Source organism: Lathamus discolor, chromosome 14 (genome assembly GCF_037157495.1).
Source record: "Lathamus discolor isolate bLatDis1 chromosome 14, bLatDis1.hap1, whole genome shotgun sequence".
Lineage (NCBI taxonomy): Eukaryota > Metazoa > Chordata > Aves > Psittaciformes > Psittacidae > Lathamus > Lathamus discolor.
In genome coordinates, this window is record NC_088897.1 from 12,157,235 (window position 1) to 12,177,918 (window position 20,684).

Genomic DNA, 20,684 nt, shown 5'->3' on the forward strand with positions numbered 1-20,684 from the left:
TGAGAAGTCCTTGTGTTCTCAAGGAGGAAGCTGAATGGTGTACAGAATAATCTGTTCCCCAGGCCAAACCCCTCCTGCACAGCCTGGATTGCAGGTGTGCAGAAGACAGGACGAGGCCCCTCCACTAGTTCCTGTGAAGTCTCTCCCCCTCTACACTTAACCAGTTACTGCACAGCTTCAGTATCACCAGACTTCTGGCCTTGATACCTCTCAAGCGCGTGTGCCAAACCTGGCGTGCTCCTGTTACAATCCAAAGAGCAGCCTCCGCCTCTTCCTAATAACAGGAGGGTATCACCAAGAACAGCATCTTCCCTGTATTCAGATGGCTGTAAAGTAGCTGGCAAAAGTTTGGTATCTGCAGAAGAAGTAGGAAGGAGAGAAGCTGCTTCCAAGTCTGGCTCTTGTCTTGTTTTTTCATTAGTCATGTTAGCATGAGCATGCTTTCTCTGGTATTTCTGTTTCATAAGGAAAGCACATTGTATCTTGACTCCAGATGAGAGACTTGTACCTCTAAATAGCAGAGCAGTGGTTCTGGTTCTAAATGGATGTTAGTTTGGTCTGGTGGAACTGACTCTAGGAGACAGTAATTGTCATGCATTTCTGTGCAGTGCTTAAGCTCTCTTTAGACCATGTGTTCAAGGAGGTACTCCTCACTTCTTGTAGGCTGCCCATGTGCTTATTCCAAGGTAGCGGTCTCTAGAAACTGATAAAGCGCAGCCCAAGTTAATAAAGAGCTCTTGGAAGGTATGGATGGAAAGAAGATCCAAAACCACAGTATTCCCCTTATAAAAAGATACTGTTCCAAGAAGTTTGTGTCTTAAGTGAACATGTCTAGATATGAGTGATAATGGAAAGGAGGAAGGTCTGACACTGCCATGTACATGTGTTAAAGGGCTAGCGCTGTGATCTGAAGCATAAGAAACCCAATTTAGTCTTTAGTCAGGTGATGGAAATTTGGAGTTATGCCATTAGAATGGTTATCAGATACCTGCTTTTGCCTGTTTAACCTTGAAGAGTTAGAGGTTGTCTGCTGTTTGAGTAGTGATTCCTGCTGACCGGACTGGACTGGCGGTTGTCTCTCCAGCAGCATCCCTTCTGCATAATGACAACACTGTTGTGGCAGGTTTGCCAGCCATTTGCTTTCACATTTTGCAACATGCTCGACTTCTGCATGTCGCTGAAGTTCCAGATAACACCACTACAGTCAAATAAAAGATGCTGTTCACTCTAATTCTTCACTAATTCAGGTACCTTTCATCTGAATCCTTAGGTTCTGTGGGGTTCGTGCCTTGGGGCTCTAAAAACCAATACAAAATTAAAACTGAAAAACCCACTTTTCTTGTCTGTAGAGAGGAAGCCAAAAATAATGATCTAAAAATGCTTGTCCAGTGCTTTTTATTTGAACCCAATAAGAAGCTGCAATAAATACTGGGTCATTCAGCTCCTTCCTGAAGAATTAAGGTGAAGAGCATTTTTGCATCACACTTTGTTTTGTGGAATGAAACACACATGACTGCTTCCGCATGAGCCTGTGCTTTTTCTGTTACCAGATGATTTTATTCCACTCCTTCCTCACCTATGCCCACTCTCTAATAGACACTACTAAAATGCTTTGTGCTACCTTGATTTAAAATGCATGAGATGGTTTGGAAATGCCCCTACCACTGCCCAACAAATGTATGTTTTCAAAGCACGGCCCAGGGGACTGGATCTTACATACAAATGTACAGTTAGTGACATGCAGTATTATGGCATTTGCCTTAATTTTAATCATGGGTGAGCTGAAAGGCCAGTTATTTATTGTAAAACAAAAACCCAGGAGCTCAAATACCAGCTGGGGACGTTGGAGAGCTGAAGCCAAGCTGATTTTTTGGGGTTGCCTTCCTGAAGCTGGTTGAAAAGGGAAGTAGATTTGGTGGAGCGGGGATAACCAAGAAGGTGTGCTGTACTGTTGGGTCACATTTTCCTGCAGAGAATCCTACTTCTGTAAACATAGTCTTGACTTTAGTAGGACTTGAACTATCCTCGTGTGCTAAATGTTTTAGGATCTGGTTCTGAGGGGGAAGGAAGCATCTTCTGAAGAGAACTGAATCAGTTTGACTTCATTTCTTCTATGCTCAAAGTTTCACTGCAGCTAGACTAGCAGTGACGTGGCTGATTCCAGGAACTCTGAGACCTGAACTAAATACAAGGTCGGGTTAGATGATCTCTTCTGGCCATAAATAACATTGCCATAGCATTACACAAGAACCGGTTCAGTTGTTACTGCAGCACCTTTCCTCTGTTCTCTTGAAACACCAACTGGGATGTGCGAGAAAGAAAGGGGGAAGTGGTGAAGGGTTTGACTTTGTGGGACTGGGGACAGCATGCAGCTGGTTTAGATGTGCCAAGGGCTGTGTTTCTTAGGATGCTCTCCCTTTTATGGAGTCAAGGTTCAGAGCCTGCTGGGAAGCAAAGCATGAAGCCATGAGGATGCACAGCAGGAAGAGGGGGAAAGAGGCAAGCAGGTTGATGGGCTGCTGTTCTGTTTGGTTTTCCCTAGACAACAGTGAAATGCTGGAGATGCAAGGCTTCGGGGCAAACCTGCTCTCTTGGCAGCTGGAGCACTGCAGCCAGGGCTCCTCCTGCATGTCCTGCTCAACGGGCAGCTCTCCCTATGACATACCCAGCTGCTGCAGCTGCATCCATGACAGGTAAGCAGTTGTGCAGAGGCCTTACTTGTGCACGCCACAAAAGGCTGTATTGGTTGCAGCACCAGAAAGTAACAATTTCCAAGTAGTTTCTAACATAAAAAGATGGAGTTAGCAAGAAATTTTGTTTATTAAAACTAACCTATTAAACCACTTTTAAGTCACATTTTGGTGGAAAAATTGCATCTAGTTCTTTTGTCTAGTTTAATATAATTCAGCTCTGGAGGTGTTTTCTTTAACAAGTCATTGATGATTACAGTGAAGGGCAACAATTCATCTCATTTGACAAGGACCTTTACCATGCACCTGCATTGTAGCTACATGTGCCAGGTCAGTCTGTTTTGGACCAGAATGCTGATGGGAAAGATGCTTTAAAAAGTGTAATTTGTCATTATTATTGTCCTTCAGCTAACTAAATCTCAGTGCAGAGAAAGAATTGCTATGTGTGGGTCATAGGGGTCAATATCAAATTCACAGTCTCTGTCCTCGTGACCCACTGTGTTCCTGTTAATGTGTCTCCACAGAACTCCATTAAAGATGTTGTGTGACAGCATGAAGAGGCAAATAGTTTCCAGAGCCTTCTATGGATGTAAGTGAAGCTTCTTCTATCCCATCCTTGTGATATCCATATGCTTACCTAAAACCCATGTGATGTTTGCTTTAGAAAGCAGTCCAACCCAGATGGACTGCTGTGAGTCAGCTCACCTCGGGGCAGCAGGGTGGATGTGACTCGATTTTCAGAGCTTCAGAGTTCCATTATCTGTGGGGTTTGCACACAGCAATGGGTGAACTGATGCTTAGTGAGGACAGAATATAGTTTTACATTGCAGTGTAATGCTCTGCTTGGATTTTACTAGTGTGTGTGAGGCTTATTTAATCTTTGGCTCCGTTTCAGTTCTTCGTTCTTACGCGGTACAATGCAGGTTTAGTCATACAGGATCATCAGTGGCAGGTTGAAAATGTCACAGCTTCATCTCCAGAAAGGAGCTGCTGATATTAGACCGCTCATTTATCAAAGCTGACCTCCTCCTGCCCACCACAGGGCTTGCCTACTGCCGCCACTTGTCAACGGTGCGCACGCATCTCTCTGCCCTCGTGAACCACACCATTGTCCCACCCGACAAACCCTCCAGTGCAGCCGGGGGCCTGACGAAAGAGGTCTGGAGCAAGTATCAGAAGGACAAGAAGGTAAGTAAGTAGCAGAACAGCTTTATGATCCTTGCACTAGTTCCTGTCCACTGCTGTGGTGAGCGTTGTGTTCCTTAGAAGGGACCCCAGGAAGTTTTAGAGGTGTTTCCTTATCCTCACAGGATCACTTCTCTTTCTAGTGAGAGTTGATTCTTAGCATCTCTTTTATCTGTTGCTTCTCTGATGACAGCAAAGTTATCAATTAACATCAAAGCAACCGATCTCATGATGACTCTGGTGTATTAAAAGTTAGATTATTCTCATGGCGTGACAGCTCACATCCGACTGGATTTGAGCAAGGGCCCTAAAGGCTTGTATCAAGTGGCAAAATGTATACAGTGCCATGCATACATTTCAGAATCTTTATACTTGGTATTAAGTGCATGCGAGCGTGCCTGAGGAAGACAAAGATGGGTTCCCTTCAATACCTCTTTCTCGTGATGCTGTAGAATTACAAGGAACTGGAATTACTGAGAAGAGTTTACTATGGCGGGGTGCAGCACGAGATCCGGAAGGAAGTGTGGCCATTCCTGTTGGGTCACTATAAATTTGGCATGGCCAAAAAGGAAATGGAGCAGGTAAGCACAGCGCTCCGGGAGCTGAAGTGTGCTTGTTTTCTGAATAGCAAGTATTAGTCTCTGTTATTGTTTAATATTCCTAAGGGGAAAAATGCTACTGAAAACATGACCGACATGTCAGTAGAGGGATTATATCATGTTATCATGGCTGGAAATCACTGAAAGAGAGTTCTTTATTGAAAGCAGGGAACCTGCATTTGGCCTCTGCCTGTGCCATGCATTTGCCCTGAACAAATCCTGTTTTCACAAATCTGTCCCGTAAAGCAGGAAGTGGTGGCATTTGGATAGTAATTGGAGGCATCCTCTGTTATATGGTGTGTCAGCTGAGCTGTACTTCAAAAGGCAATTTGAAATAACTAATATATCTGTAAGATGGTCCGTCTGTGCGTGCAGACTTCTGCTGACGCTGTGAACAGCCTAGATGTACCTTCTGAAGTGCCCTTGGAGTTACTGTCTGGAGGCTAAAAATACCCAGAGGAGGGTTTGCTTTGTAAGTTCATTATGCTTTTGCTAGGCTTCAATCAGATGTGCCTCTGTGAAACACAAGGTGCAATTTCAGATGAGACATTACTGCTCTTAATATCTCCCATGTTGCTGCTAACATTGATCAGTGAATAATTGCCTAGGTTATGTCACAGCCTTATTTCACAGTCAGAAACCCAGCATTAAGGATATAGTTCCCATTAATGAAACCACAATTTGCCCATCTCTTCGTTACACCATCTCCCTCTGCTAATCTGTTAGAGCAGCACCAACTTTTTACTTTGCTGAGTGCTTTCATCTGTTATAATTACCAGGCAAGTGCCTCCATAATACAGCAGCCTGGTAACAAGCAGAAAGTAGCAGCCAGCCATCCCTTCACTGAGCTGTGCTCACCAGCAGAAACTGGACATGCTCCTAAGCAGAGTGCTGAGGATACGGCAGAACTTACTCCTAGATGCTCTCCATAATGACATTAAGAATCACCCAAATGTTTGCTGCACTGTCTACAGCAGTAATGAGGTTTGCCTTGAAATATAATTAACACATTAATCTGCTGCTCTGTTAGTGTTATTACCAGGGAGGTAGTGCTCATGCAGTAGCTGATCCTGTTCTGCATTAAATGGATATCAAAACATTTGGCATTTGCTAGCTCCCAATTATTTTGTATTCCAAGGGGTAATTCATATCCCTGTGAGCACCTGCAGATCAGAAGGGCAGCCTGAGCTAGGGCCTTGCAATGGCAAAATGAGCTACCTTGCAAACAGGGAGCACTTGACAAGCAGCATTCTTGTTACTAAGCATTACTGCAGCAACTGCACTTGGCTTTCCTCACTTACCTTTATTAGCCAGTTCTGAACCCAGATGGAGAAGTGCCCCCTTACCTGTTCACCCCTTTCTGCACACCAGTAGTAAATAATAGGAATAACCGACTGCTCAAGGTGCTGTTGGAGTCTAAAGCTCTCTACTCAATGTGAGACTCTATTAAATGAACGACATGAAACCAGTCATAACACAGGAGACTTACCATGTCCTCAGCTCAAGCCATCGCGGGTGATTTATCATCTTTGCCTTCTGATGGTATTTTCGCAGTCATCCATCAGTATCATTCCCAAACGTGGCCGTCCTCCAGCCTTCCACTAACTGTTGTATTTCATGATTTATGACTCGACAGCTACCTCAAGTGACAAATAGCCTGCAGCTCCTAGCATGAATGCTCTGGTAGCAGCTCCAGCCAGCAAGGCCAGAGCCTGAAGCCAGCTCACAGTTGCAGTTTCTCTTCAACTCTTGACAAGTAACAGCGTAGGAACATTATTATATGTTGCTTAATAGCTGAAGGAGGGGGGGTTCTGTGTCTGTCTCTCAGCAAAGGCAGCCAGCAGTGGTAAAAGTCTGTTCTATTACTATGGGAACCAGAGTGGTTGGATCTGGCCGTGCGCAGGGCATGGGCACGGGCTGTGTGAGCTGGGAATTCCACTGTTCAGGAGGTTCTTCCAGCAGCTAACTCTGTACAGGCTGATGTCTGTAAAGCTGTGACCTGCAATTCATCGCAAAGGCTATGGCGGAGTTTGAATAGAGAAGGATTAGGGAAAGAGGTGTAATGGAATTAGGAATAACATGGTGGGAGGCAGCAATTGCTCCATTAGATTGCATCTGACTTCTTAAGGGGGGTTTCACATGAAAGGCAGGGGCACCTCCTGTTCTTTCCTGAGCAAAGTGCTGTTGATGCCATCTACCCATGCTCACATGAATCTTTACTGGCAACTACAGTGATAGTTTATTCCCTGCACTAAATACACATCTTACTGCCCCAGGCACTGCGCTTCCCAGTCAGTGATGCACAAGAGGGCATCAGGATCCCTCAGGATTTCTGTTTTGAACATTACACCTCCTTTACTCCTCTCCCTCCTGCCTTCCACTCGTTGATGCCGTTTTTCAAGGAGACCAGCAGTTCAGTGTCTGTCTCCCTGCAGGTGGATGAAGACATTGCTCTCCGCTATCAGAAGGTCATGGCTGAGTGGAAAGCCTGTGAGGTCGTTGTGAAGCAGCGAGAGAAGGAATCCCATTCTGCCACGCTGGCAAAGTTTTCCTCAGGCAGCAGCATCGACAGCCACGTCCAGAGGCTCATTCACAGGGACTCCACCATCAGCAATGATGTAGGTACTCCTTCCACTCACCCATACGGTGCAGGCAGGGCGGGAGGGGTGGCATCTGCACAGGGACAGCCCAGGGACACAGACACTGACATGAGCACAGCTCCATCAGTCTGGAGCTACTTGAGTCCTGTACAGAACGGGAAGCTGTAGTGCCTATGTTAATGCTCAGAGCTCTGTATTTTGGGTAGTCTGTAGCTGGTTTTAAACAGGATCTCCCTAAGAGGCTTTCAGAATCACTTACTATGGAAGATCCCTCTGTCAGTAGAGAAATAGTTTTCTAGATCTCCTTATTATAGGTCCTTTATTCAAATCCAGCATAGAGCAAAAGCTCACTACTATTAAAGCATACTTTTGACTCTGTCATGTTCCTGATTGTCAGCTCAGGGGTGATTTTCTTTTGGGAGAGGGGACTTTTGTCAATCTAAGGTAAGATGCTAAGCAGTAGAAAGGCAGACTGAACTGCCATTGCAATGACCAGATGTTTTTAGTGTTGCTGTTGCAGGCAGGGAAGCTTCACAGCTTTCCAAGGCATTTCTAATTGAAGATTATGAAAGGGGGAGACATCATCACAGGAAATGGATATGAGATCATGAATTGGTATTTATTAGTTTTAGACTTATAGCCCCAGTATAAAGACAGAGTGAGGAGCTCTCAACTGTTTGCATGCAGGGAAGCTCTACATCAGCGATCTGTTCCACTGCTGATTCCCATGGCGGGAGAGGTGTTTGTTTGCTACATGAATGTATTCCTCCCCATCCGCAATCCTCTCCTCTCACCTGCCCACCCCCAGGTCTTTATCTCTGTGGATGAACCGGACTCCATGGAGCGGGACTGCAAGGGGCAGGAGGACGCCCGCTTCACCCCAGCAGCAGCAGCCGCTGCAGAGCCCCAGGCTGTGGAGTTCGACTCCCCCGACTCGGGGCTCCCGTCCTCCAGGAACTACTCGGTGGCCTCGGGCATCCTGTCCAGCATCGACGATGGGCAGAGCGTCTCCTTTGAAGAGGGGGCTGAGGAAGAAGCGGGCGCCGACTTGGAAAGGACTGACCCAGAGGCAGCACGGCTGCAGAAGGCCAAGGCAGTTGTGCTGCAGCCTCAGGGCTCTGCAGCAGAAGAGCAGCTGTGTTCCCAGGTGGACTATTTAATGGATGTGGCTTCTGTCTGCGCTGCATCCTACACAGTAGGTTGCTACTTCAGTAAAGCCCTGCTTTTCTAGCACAGACCTGTACTTTTTCAGATAGGATGGAATGAGACAATCCCGAACTAGAACTGCAGGTGGTGGGACCAGAACTGAGGATTTTTGCATCCAAATCTTTTCATCTGGATTCAGAGTCAGATTGGAAGTAGGACAGCAAGAAAAACTTGGGTCTTTTTTGAGTGGGAGGTACAGTTCTAGCAGCTAAAGCTGTCCATGGGCTGGGGGGGGAGCCTGGGCGTGATACAGCACGTGTAAGATTTCAGTGTCATTTAATTCAAGCTAAACCCCACACTGAATCAAATGGAGCCACAATCTAGATCTAGGTTCAGGGCTCCACCACCCATTAGTGTTGCAGTCAACAGAGTTGTAGCTGAGGTTTTGGCCTCTCTCTGCTGAAGCTGTTCAACTGGAAATAACCCCTTGGAAACAGGACAGGCTTGGAACATTTACCAGTGAGAGAGTGTGCACCTGGGATTCTTGACAGTAATCAACTACTTCAATGTTCTTGCGTGCCCAGAGTTGAACTGTACCGTTTCTGTGTTGATTCTGAGAGTGAATCTGCACAAACCCTGGAATGCTCTACTCGCAGCAGATCTAACTAAAACCCTTCTCTTCCAGATAGAGCTATTGGACACCGTTGCCTTAAATTTGCACCGAATTGATAAAGATGTCCAGAGGTGTGACCGGAATTACTGGTATTTTACTGCTGATAACCTGGAGAAACTCCGAAATGTCATGTGCAGGTAGGACAGCCTGGGACGGGAACTGCTCTCCACAGCCCTGGCACAGTCCATAAACTGTAATGTCAGGCAAGAAGAGTCTGTGTAAGAGCTCTCAGCAATGAACTAAGAAACTCTGCAGGAAGGAGGAGCCTGGGGGAGAGAACAAAAGCCACAAAACCCCAGCCCCACCCCAGGTACCTCTGAAACTCAGGGCTTTTCCCCATAGGCTGCTGTTGGAGCTGGCTTTTCCCAGACTACTGCTAAGTGATCCCCGGGTGCAGGGCCTGGTTCTCTCCATCTGAGCAGAAACCAGTGCAGGCTGTGGAATACCCTGCAATGGGAAGGGCCAGCAAGTTCTCAGAGCCACACATGCAATAGCTGCTTGAGCTGTGAGCGCACACAATCAGATCAGACTTTGTTATTAAGCTTGTGAGGAACAGGAGAAAACCAGTATTTTAGTGCATCCTGTGAGTAGACAACTGATCACAGCCTTGTGTGCCTTCACAACACATGAAGAGCCTTCAGCAGGAGTCGTGTTCCAAGAGCTCTTCCTGTCCCACGTGCTGTTCTGTCTGCATTGTGGGTTGGTTACAAAGCCTTTAGGAATTTTCCTGGGGAAAAAAAACACCAAACAATCATAAAGCAACAGGAATACTTGTCATTTTATACTGGTACATTGGAAGATTTGAATTGATGTAGCTCTCTGTGGGCTTCTAGCTTTATCTTTTCTAGCATCCAGAACAACACACTTAAAAGCTTTCAACAGGAGTTGTAGTTTAGGTGCAAGACACGTTTTTGGGGCCACCATACAGATTGTTAATCCTGTTATCTCCTGTGTTTTCTTTCTGCAGTTACGTTTGGGAGCACCTAGAAGTTGGTTATGTTCAAGGCATGTGTGACCTCCTGGCTCCTCTGATGGTTATCCTTGACAATGGTAGGAAGGGGTTTATTGTGTTACATCATTTGTCTCTTTAGGGAGGTCTGTCCTTAGAAATGCTGGTTCAGAAGCAGCTACAGGAGTTAACCAGGGCCAGCTCCTCAGCAGAATCAAACCCGCTGAAATGGCTAACACCAGTGTCTTGGGGATTCCCTGCTCACTCACAGACTTCCGGATGAAATTCCATTAGATTTTCAAAGCAGCTGCATTGTGGCAGTTGCTGACACTGAAAAGTAACTGCAAGGTGGGTTCTTTTGAAACACCACTAGGAAAAATGGCCCAGAGTCAGGTACCATCTTCTGTTACATCCGAACACATGGTGATGGGATTAGGGAAGAGCCAAGGGGAAAACCCTGCTATTCCCTGGCCCTGCAGGTTGTTTGGCTCGGGGAAGTCACAGTTGGCAGCACTGAGTGTTTTGCGCTGTGTCTGCAGATCAGCTGGCTTACAGCTGCTTCAGCCACCTGATGAAGAGGATGAGCCAGAACTTCCCCAATGGAGGTGCTATGGACACACACTTCGCCAACATGCGGTCCCTGATCCAGGTAAGTCCTTTTAAATCTTCTTTGGAAGATGGAGCTGTGGCAGGGGCTCGGCATGAGCCTGATGCCACCATGAAGGGCAGGAGCTCCAATGGCTCCTTCTCATCTGCTACCTGAGAGCTGGGGAGGGCAAGAATTGTTTCATGCAGCCCCAGCTGATTCCTGACACTCAGGGGACAGCGTTTGCTGTCACAGTGAAGAGCGTGTATTACATCAGCTCAGTGTATCTTAATCTGACAACCAAAACCAACCCCAAACATCTGCCTCCAGTACAGCAGCGACACAGCGCAGTGACTGCTGCTTATGGCTCAGTCCAGCTCCTGTCTCTCTTCCAGCAAATTCAACTACTTGCCACTTGTTAGAAATCAGTAGGATTTGTAACTCACTGTTTGGACCTTTAAAATCACATCAGGAGTGATTGCTGTCACCTCATAACTGCACAGCAGTAACTCTTCACCCCTCAGCCTGTGTCAGGGCACCCCCATCACAGGCATTTTGCAAACACAATGTAAAAGGATGTGTCTGTGCCAAGAGCTGCACCAACAGGAATGGGGGATAAAGAGCAGCCTCCACCACCTCTGACCCTGGCTACTTTCAGACCAGGTACTGACAGTGATGGTTTTGCATTTTAGATTCTAGACTCGGAGCTTTTTGAACTGATGCACCAGAATGGAGATTACACTCACTTTTACTTCTGCTATCGCTGGTTCCTGCTTGACTTTAAAAGAGGTAATAATGTTCTCTGCCTGTAGCTTAGAGTTGTGCCAAACTGTGAACAGTTCTGTGTGTTGGTCTAAATGTCTGGCTGGTGAGTAGCAGCTAGGGACAGAGGAGAGACTGGAACTCAGAGGAAAGCTAATGGAACTTTCAGAGACAAACTGGCACTGGAATGAAGTCAAAGCTTAGAAAAGGGTGTTGTAAATTCCTGATAATGTGGCTGGAGCCAGGTTTCTGCTCAGTGCAAATGCCTCTTTGCTCAAGCAGGTGATCCCAAGTTGATCACGCTCCCTTGTAAGCTTTGCCACCTCCTTTCTAATCCATTTCATAACAAGGAGCAGTAGCTCAAGGGCTGTTGTACTTTGCTGAGTGAGGTATTTTATATACTGTGGGAGCACTCCAGGATCTCAGGAGCCCTGCACAAGCACACTCACCTGCACCCACTCCAACAGAAGCTGTTCCTTGTAATCGAGGACCCATCTTGCAGCCAGGCAAAGTCAGGAGCTCCTTGGAATTAGGGACTGACCTGCAAGAATCAAAAACCAGCAGCCCTCTCAAGTACCCTAAAGCACAAGGTGCGAGAGGGAGATGATACACAGCCATCAGATATTTATTATAAGCAACTATCTGATGACAGGGGGAGTAATTGTGACTCTTAACCGAATAGTAAACCCTCCCCCTTCCCCTCATGGGGCATGGCCTGTACCCTACATCCCAACCTCCAGGCCTCATTGTCACAGACTGCGCGGAAGATGAGCCTGTATTGTTCAAGAAGATGAAGCTTCTATGGGCCATATCTGAATTGTGGCGTGTGTAGACCCAGTTACACACATCTGCTGTCCCTAGAACCAGTGGGCCTGCCTGTGCTGCTCTCATGTGTTACTGCACTTGAGGCATCTTCTGGGGTTGAGTTTGCACCATCACCCCTGTATCCTTTCTTAATTTTCCTTGAAACCCAATTCTGTTGCCAGACTTGCACAAGTAGTGACAGGAGTTGGCTGGGGGAGAGAAAAAGGAACCATCAAGTACTATTCATGCCTGTCTGTAAGGCCTGTAAGACATTAGTTAGAGAAGGGGAAATGGTCCATGTGAATAATCAGCTGCTCTTGTAATGTTTATTCCCATTCAGAATTGTTGTACGAGGATGTATTTACAGTGTGGGAAGTTATTTGGGCAGCAAAGCACATCTCTTCAGAACATTTTGTCCTTTTCATTGCCTTAGCACTTGTGGAAGTTTATCGAGAGATTATCCGTGATAACAACATGGACTTCACCGATATCATCAAGTTTTTTAATGGTAAGAGGCTTTAAGAGAGCTACTTTGATAAAAAGGAAGCAATGGGAGCTTGTTCCTTCTCCCTCACTCAGACTGTCTGCACCTGGGCCTTGTTCTTGCTCTCATGACAAGCCCCTGGTCATTTTAAGCTCTGAATCTCTCACCCCTTCATGTACATGTAAGGGCCCAGCCTTTCACATGGTTCCCAAACATCTGACTGGGTATTTAAAAGGTTTGGAAACAGTTCTGTGTAAGGACAGTAACTCACCCCGTGAGCGATGCTGTGGCCTTCAGCCATCTGCTGCAGAAGCCCCAGATTTGGTTCTGGTTTTGCCTCAGCCCCTTATTGCAAAGCTGTACCTGAACGTTCCCTCAAAAACCCCAACCAACAAACCCAGTCCCTGCCTAAGCCGATGGAACTGAGGGTCTGAGGCAGGCCAGAGCTGCTTTCTGATCTGACCAAGCTGCAGAGTGCAGATGTGGAACCACGTGGGCACATCCCTCCATGTACATGAAGCCCTTCCAACAGTACTTACCACCTGCATCCCCAACGCGCCAGCAGCAGTCCCTGCTGGGAGAGGTACCAGGATCCAGATGGGTTCAGCTTCCCAGGCTGAGACCCCCAGAGGGCTGTTCACAGGCACACGGGGTGCAGGCCCCCCATGCCAGGGTCACGGGGATCTCCGCAACGCAAGAATTGACACCAGAAGTGTTAGATCTTGATGTCAGGGCCTACAGCACCAGGAGATTCATCCCTTACTCTGTATTTAATGCTACAAACCTAACCCCCTGCACTGCTTTTGGGTTGCTGCTAACGTTACACTAAGTAAGGAATTCATGCTAATGGTACCTTAACATCAATGCTAGGGCAGTTATCGGTGCTGCTGGCATTTAAGTGTTTGTCTGTGTCTTTCAGAAATGGCAGAGCACCACAATGCTGAGGAAATCCTGCGGATAGCCAGAGACCTGGTCTACAAAGTGCAGACACTGATTGAAAATAAGTGACAAGGAGCAGGCTGTCACCGTGGGCCTCACTGGGAGCTGTGGGGCAGAGCACTTCTTGCACTGCAACTGCAAAATGGGGTTTTAACTGCATCTTCCATGTAATGTAACAGATATCAAAGGGATTTGTAACGGACTTGTAAAACCAGAACTTTCCTCCCCCAGACAAGGTTCGTGTTTGATAGCTCCCCGTTACACTCACTTTGTACTTCTAGACAAGATCTTTTTGCATCCTCTTGCTCCCCTCTGTAAGACCGTCTGTCCACATCTGAGATACGAAAAGGGGGGATGTGACACACTACAACATTTGTATTTTGAATTACTGCACCTTTAAAGCCTGGATGCACGTTGGGTGCTGTGCCAGAACCTTCTGTGGGGGTATGGCTGGAACTAGCATCGCTCAAGTGTTGCACTTGGGTCCTTGGAAGAGCACTTGGTGGACTCGTTGTCTATGTCTTGAACAGGGAAGAGAACGTGTATGAGCTCCTGTTGCTAAAACAGTTGGCTTTGTATTTAGCAGAGTATTTAGCACCAATTAAAGTAAGGGTACCAGCTGGAGAATGGCCTTAAACTACGTAACATGGTTAACACAAGCAGTGCAGATCCGGCACCATAAGCTAAAAATCATCACCCAGCCTCTGCTGACTCATTCACACTGTTGAGTCTCCATGGCCTACACTCGCCTTCACTTTGCTTTGCAAACTTACTCTGTGCCCGTCCCCAGAGGACGGGACCTGCCCAGCTCAGCACCCAGGAACGGCTGCGTCCCTGCTCGTGGCAGCAGCTCCCATGCTCCTGGTGTCCATGCAGAGCACACGAGGCTCTGACCCTACCTTAGAACAGAGCAGAGCCTGGCCCCCTCCAGGTGCCTCCCTGTGTGCTGCTCTCCACCTCCTCCTGCTCTGCAGAGCTTTCCCGGAGGAACTTCCCTTGGGATCTGCCACCTCCACCCGGGCGCTCCCTGCTCCAGCTGATGAAGCAGTCGGAAGCGTTGCACAGGACCCGGCTCTGCTGCTGCAGCAGGTGCTGGTCTGCAGCGCATCCACACGTCCCATGGACCTTCCGTGCTGCTCCATCCCCTGCCAGGCCACACGCAGCCTGCAGCAGCAGCCGTGTCCTGCACAGAGAGCAGGGGTGCCTGTCCGGTACCTGCAGGCCTGGTGCTGTCCCATCACCCACATCAGCCATCACCGACCTGCCGCCTGCTGCCCCGGGCTGTGTGGAGGTTCCAGGTCAGCTGTGCAGCTCGGGGGGCTCGTGCCCTGTGCTCCCAGGACACCGGGGTGAGCACTGCAAGTGTCCAAAGTACCCACCCCTGCCCTTCGGACCGCAGTGATGCAGGGGCAAAACCGCAGCGCCCCCGAATCCGCGTCTTTGTGCTTCTGCTCCCCTGGGGTTTTCTCACGTGGTGGCTTTCCTCCCGGGGGGCGGAGGGGACGCAGGTGCCTGCCCCTGACCCCTGCCGAGAGCGCAGCGCTGGGCTTGTCCTGCTCACACAAGGCCTGCAGGCACCTTGGAAGGGCCAGAACATCCAACCCCTGCCAAACCCCCGAACAGGGGCTCCAAACCCTGAGGGAGAAAACCGGACACCAAACCTGATGCTCCCCGGGGCCAGAGCAGCCTCCAGGCCGAGCCTGGGGTTCTCCAGGATCAAGGAACAGGAGTGGGAAGGATGAGCCCCTGCGGTGCTGCGCAGGTGGCTTTGGGAAGGGAATCCCTTTGCCAGCAGTGCTGGAATCCCAACAGCAGGAGCTGCAGGCGGTAAAGAGTCAGGATAAGCTCCAGGTAAGCTCCAGTGCCTGTGTTAGGAACGAGGGATGCTCTGGCTGGGATCATCCTGGCTCTGACCGCATCTCTGACAGGGTCAGCCAGTGCTGGGGGCCGCATCCCGGCTGCTGCGAGGGCCCCAACGCGCTTCAAGTTGCATCTGTCTGGAAACTGAAACGTTTAATGTTAAATGACACAAGCGAGGAACCCTCCAGCTGCCAGAGGCCCCTGCCCGCTTCCCTGCGGCATTCCCTTTGGTGGGAATGTGCGACCCAGCTCTGGTGCCCCGCAAACGGCTCCCTGGGACCCGCACTGTGTTGTTACAGCTTTCCGTCCAGCTGTACCGCTCACTGCTGTGAGTTAGGCATTTCTGCCGGGGGCAGACCCCGCTCTTCGCTGCTCCCTTACTTATGTTTAATGTAACAGGTGAATAAATCCTTCACGGTCACGGCACTCCATGGAGCGCGGGGGAAGTGGTTCCTCTCCCTCCAAGGCAGCTCCAGGGACAGAACAGGGGGTCCTAAGGCTGCGGCTGCCTGGGAGGAGGTTGCCACACGCGGTCAGTGCAGGGGCCGCTGCACCAAGCGGGTCACCACCGGCGCCCTGCCCGCGGCCCCTGCGTGCCTCTAAGGGCAGGTTTAAGCTGTGGAGGCTCAGAGGCCCGGCCTGTGGCTGCCTCAGCCCTGGGGAAGGAGCAGGAGCAGACACAGAGCTTCAAAGCAAATGGGCTTTAACTGAGATCGGGGGGGACCGGGCTGGGGGGGGCCTGGGGGAGGAAGCTGAGGATAAACTGGTAAAAGCCGCAGCCACTGCCCTGCTCCGGGGTTAACCTGGACACGGGGGAGCCCAGCACCCCAAAACCCTTCCTGGGTGCAGCCGTGGTGGCTCTGAAGCACCAGCACCTGGCGGATGCTCACGGTACTGAGCCCCCACAAAGCCCCTGCGCACCCCCCGCCACAGGAGCCCTGCTGCCACCACAGAGGCTGGAGCTGCCCAAGCTCTTACCGGGCTCTGCGGCCACGTTCCGGAGGCACGGACACCGGGAGACCCTGGGACTCGGCTCCACCACCTGCAGGAGAGAGCATTTGGATTGAGTTAGGCGAAGGCTGGGCCAGGCTCCGTGTCCAGCTCCTCACCGGGCCCCGTGAGCCCCCTGCCCAGCGCATCCACCACGGAGGAAGGGCCCCGGAGGGGCTGGCGCCACGGGGGGGACGGCAGCACCGTCCCGCGGCGGGGGAGCCTCACCTGAGCACCATGAGCAGGGCACAAGCACCGCATCCAACACCCGAGCTCCCATCAGGCCTGGGGGTCAGTAACAGGGCTGGAGGGAGTCCCAGCGAGAGCGAAGGAGCTGCACGCAGAGCACAGCGAGGAAGATGCAGGCTCCCGGTTCAGCTTTCAGTGCGTGTTTATTTCAGTTTTGTATTTACTTCAGGCAAGCGCTTATTACATGGGCATTATTCACGTTGGATACCTAAGTTCTGGAGCATGAAGAGCCAGGATGGTACAGCCGAAGAGTAAAAACACGGTATGTACAGAATCAGTGGGGTTTTTCACAGAGCGGATGTATCCAGACACATCAAAACCTTTACAGCCCAGGTGGGGGTGTTCCAGTGTTCCAGTCAGTCGGTGCCACATCCTCTCCCACTGAGGCAATCCGTGACCTTACAACCAGCAGCTTCAAACACCGCTCCTGCAAACGCTTATAGCCAGGAGGGGGGCTCCCGGCAGCGAGCGGCATGGGGGGGACCCGCTCCCACCACGCTCCTCACCCAGCGACGCCTCGGCTGGTGCTGGACCGGATGCCAGCAAATCACGGGGTGGATGCAAAGAGCGCTCCGAGCACAGCCCGGACCCCCCCTCCGGGACCGCACCGCTCCTGTGCGGGCAAGGGCCGGGCACTGGGCTCGGCCCCACCGGGCTGCGCTGCCGACGGCATCGCGGGCACTGCCCGTGGGGTGCCAGCGCCCGGCCCGGAGCAGCGCCGCAGCCGGTGCCTGCCACAAGAACACGGAGCGCAGAGGAGGCGCCGGCAGCCAGGGACGGACCCAGCGCAGCGGCCGAGGGCTCCCGTCCACCCCCGCGTCCTCACGCTCAAGTCCCTGCCGCTGCACAGGGAGGGTGCGAACTGATGGGTCTCATCCTCACCCACAGCAGAACCGGGCCAGGAGCCCTCGCGGTGGGGGAGGAATCCAACCCGCGCCCCCCGCACGACTGCCACACTGGGATTTCGGATTCATGCACGCTCCGCACCCGGGATGAAACCCGTCCAGAGCAGACCCAGGCGACGCACGAACACCAGACACGAGGAAGCCTGGCAGCGAACATCACGTGCGTCACCGGGCGTGCGCAGGGGCCACCACGAGCAGCAGGAGCCTGAGCTCCGCCTAAACCCCTCACAGGCATCCCACAAGTTTTTGTTTGTTCTTTTGTCAGAGAAGGCCACTTTTAATTAAAACAAGGGAAAAAAAGAGACAAACTGAGCCCCAGCTCCAGCGGGATGCAGGGAACCCCTACCCGGATGAACCGACTCTGTGCAGCCCTAGAAGAGCAGGAGGGCATCGCCCCATCCAGCTCCGGGCTCCACCACAAACCCAGCTCAGACCCGAGCCCTCCCTGCCCCGACACCCACCATCAACCCCAGCACCGCCACACACACACGTGCAGAGCCCCCTTGGCACCGCTCTGGCTCCAGCCCCGCTCTCCCCGTGTCCCCCACCATGGGCAGAGCAGGGACCCTGGGACCCGCTGGGCACAACGGGGACCCCGGCCCCACCGCGGGCACCGGAACCTCCCCTCGGCCACCGGCCTGCTCACAGGGACCCGGGAGCCCCGGCTGCGCAATGGGGCTCCTTCCTCCTCCCGGCCCAGGCGAGCGCAGCCCCGCTCCTCCCCGGGCTCTCACCCCCTGCCCTCGCTGCTGAACGCCCGTCGGACAAAGCCACGAGCCCGTCCCGCGGGGCCCCCCTCATCAAACACCGCACGAGGGGCGCGTTTGGTCAAAACCTGGCTCTGGCAGCACGAGGGCCTCGTCCCCTGCACCCGTCGCTGGGATGCGCCCGGTCCATTCCACACGCACGCGGTGCTGCTGGAGGAAGGTCCAAGCACCGATGGAGCTGTCGGCAGCGTGACGCCAATGTCGGGAGCACGCAGGCTGCGAGGTCAGGAAGCACGGAGAGACGGACCCGGGGCCTGCCCTTGGTGGGAGCATCTCCACTAAGCACAGCCACGAGGCAGCCCTGAGGGGACAGCAGCGTCTTCTTGACCCTGCTCCATGGAAAACCCATCTGCCAGCTCTGCGGCGTGGTTACCGACAGCCGACGCTGCTCAACAGAAGAGGTTTCTTGTAAACTTTGTATTTATTGACTTTTAGGGACAAAATAGATCTTGTGAATCCCGACGGGTACATATCTGTGTATTTCTATATATAGCTCTCTCCCTAGGGAAAACGGGTCAACGGAGGAGACGTTTGTAAAGTGCCCCTTGTTATACAGTACTGAACACGAGCGTCAGTGTAAAGCTGAAGTTCTGAGCAGCAGTGAGAGACGGGGGCACGGAAGAGCTGCCCTTGGCTCGCTCCCCACAGAGCAGAGGAGTTTGCTAAAACCAACAGAAAACCCCCAAGGAAACACCTCTGGTGGCCACGGAAAAGGCAGAAGAGAGCAGGGGGACCCAAGACGTCCAAACCAGCTCAGGGCTGGCCGAGCAGGACAAGAGGGGTTCAGGTGTAGGGGTTTGGACATAACAGCACCACGGAACTCCCCAGGGAGAGAAAAACCGGCAAAGATGAGGGACGTGGAGAAGAGCAGGGCAGTGACACTGGTACCTTTAAACCACAAGGGAGCAGAAGATGAGGTCAGCAGCATCCTTACAGCCGAGGCCATTAAATAATCCACCAGGAAGGTCACTTGCCTGCAAACGGGAACTCCTCTCTCCATCCTTTAAAAAGGACTGTGGAGAACAGAGCAGCTCTGTGCCTGGCTATGACAGAAGAAGATACAGGGATAAGAAGCCAGCGAGGTTGAGGTGGGAGCAGAGTTTAACACACAAAGTGAGCTGTCATTGCAAAACTGCTTTAGAAGAGCTGGACCAACCCACACGGGCTGCCCCTGCAGGTCCTGTCCATGTGGGACACGGGGGGATGGAGGGCCCCAGGCAAAGCTCGTGTGCCAAGCCCCACTTCCCAATCCAGGGGTTTTCTCCTTCAATGAGCTCAGCCACTCTTGACCAGAAACCTCCCACCTCCACCATGGTGCTTGGCGAGCTGAACAGTGAAGAAGGCAGAAAGATGCTTCCTCCCCATCCTAAAGCTGCTGCAGGAGGCAAAGCCACGCGGTTCTCCTAAGAAGGGAGAGGATCCTGTTGCAAATACTCAGTGTTCAGGAGTTTCTGATGAGCAGCAACTGTCCCCGTCCCGCACACTGATCTCCAAGGTACCGGCACGCAAAACACAACGCCCTCAGGAAAGCACCGCGAGCACAAGGAGACGATGCTGCTATCCCCGAGTGCCACCACCCAGTGAAACAAGCCTGGCTCAATGTGGTTCGAGGATAAGGAATCCTTCCAGGTTTGTCTGCTCTGCTGTGGAAACGGTGCCAGGAACACTCAAGGATGCAAGGGAAAAAGAAAAGCATTCACCAGGGAGCACCCAGGGCTTTATGACAGAACCTGATGCAGCTCTCAGCCACGTCTGACCTCTGCTTGCAGGACTCACCCTGCCTCCAGCGCAGCTCGAGCACAGCGCGGTGCTACGGAACCGGGGAGCTCCCGAACGACACCTCCAGCACTGCCCTCCGAGTCCCCAACCAGGCCCGAGCCCTGCTGGCGGCCCTCCAGGCAGGCTGTGGAGCAGGGCTGCCCATGGCGGATCATGGCCCAAAGGAAGATGCAGCACAGGGAGGTGTGTGCCTGCTCAGCCCAGCCTCACCTCCTCCTCTGCACGGGCAGCACTTCCAGAGCGTTCCAGGGCAGCTCCCAGCAGGCACCATCCTCATCCTGCCCATGGAAAACGTCCACTGGCTACAGCAGGAATCTGCCTGCGCTGAGGGCTGTGGAGTGCTGGGTTTTGGGAAGACGGAGCAGAGACCGTTCAGAGCAGTACTCACTACACACAGGACAGTGCAAGGGCAAACAGCCAGCAACGGAACACGTCCTAAAGCACCCTCCCAGGCAGGCTGCAAGTACCAGAGCCACACCGCATCCCTCCTCGTGACTCCACTGCAGTTTGCCACGGACTCCAGCGCGACCTGACCTAACCACCGCAGGGGATGGAGAGGGTCCCTTGGGATGAGGGGCCCTGTGGCGCATGTCTCTCTGTAAGACACGAGTTACACACGCTGATCTCCTGGAGTACACCATCAACCTCTCGCACTGCGGAGATAACCACATCCACGTTTATCCCTTTCTAATCCCTGACTCCCAGCTCACCCACGGT

The 20,684-nt window shown here is 51.6% G+C and overlaps 1 protein-coding gene and 1 long non-coding RNA gene across 7 annotated transcripts in view; one reads left to right on the forward strand and one right to left on the reverse strand.

Annotated features, from left to right (window-relative positions):
• The window catches only part of SGSM2 (small G protein signaling modulator 2), a 44,059-nt gene extending 30,015 nt beyond the window's left edge, over window positions 1-14,044 (forward strand). For 5 of the 6 annotated variants that reach the window (XM_065694498.1, XM_065694501.1, XM_065694503.1 and 2 more), the window contains 12 exons: window positions 2,543-2,693; window positions 3,215-3,279; window positions 3,733-3,878; window positions 4,328-4,456; window positions 6,910-7,092; window positions 7,883-8,269; window positions 8,906-9,030; window positions 9,861-9,943; window positions 10,382-10,491; window positions 11,121-11,217; window positions 12,335-12,502; window positions 13,398-14,044. In XM_065694498.1, coding sequence (XP_065550570.1) covers window positions 2,543-2,693; window positions 3,215-3,279; window positions 3,733-3,878; window positions 4,328-4,456; window positions 6,910-7,092; window positions 7,883-8,269; window positions 8,906-9,030; window positions 9,861-9,943; window positions 10,382-10,491; window positions 11,121-11,217; window positions 12,335-12,502; window positions 13,398-13,486 — 1,733 coding nt within the window. In that variant the 3' untranslated portion in view covers window positions 13,487-14,044. The remainder of the gene's footprint in view (window positions 1-2,542; window positions 2,694-3,214; window positions 3,280-3,732; window positions 3,879-4,327; window positions 4,457-6,909; window positions 7,093-7,882; window positions 8,270-8,905; window positions 9,031-9,860; window positions 9,944-10,381; window positions 10,492-11,120; window positions 11,218-12,334; window positions 12,503-13,397) is intronic. The other variant, XM_065694502.1, reaches the window with a different exon arrangement.
• On the reverse strand, window positions 7,675-12,856 carry LOC136021845 (uncharacterized). The gene is made up of 2 exons (XR_010615921.1): window positions 11,640-12,856; window positions 7,675-9,620 (listed from the first exon to the last, which is right to left on the reverse strand). It is a non-coding gene; the product is annotated as an uncharacterized LOC136021845 (long non-coding RNA).
• Window positions 14,045-20,684: the final 6,640 nt, after the last annotated feature.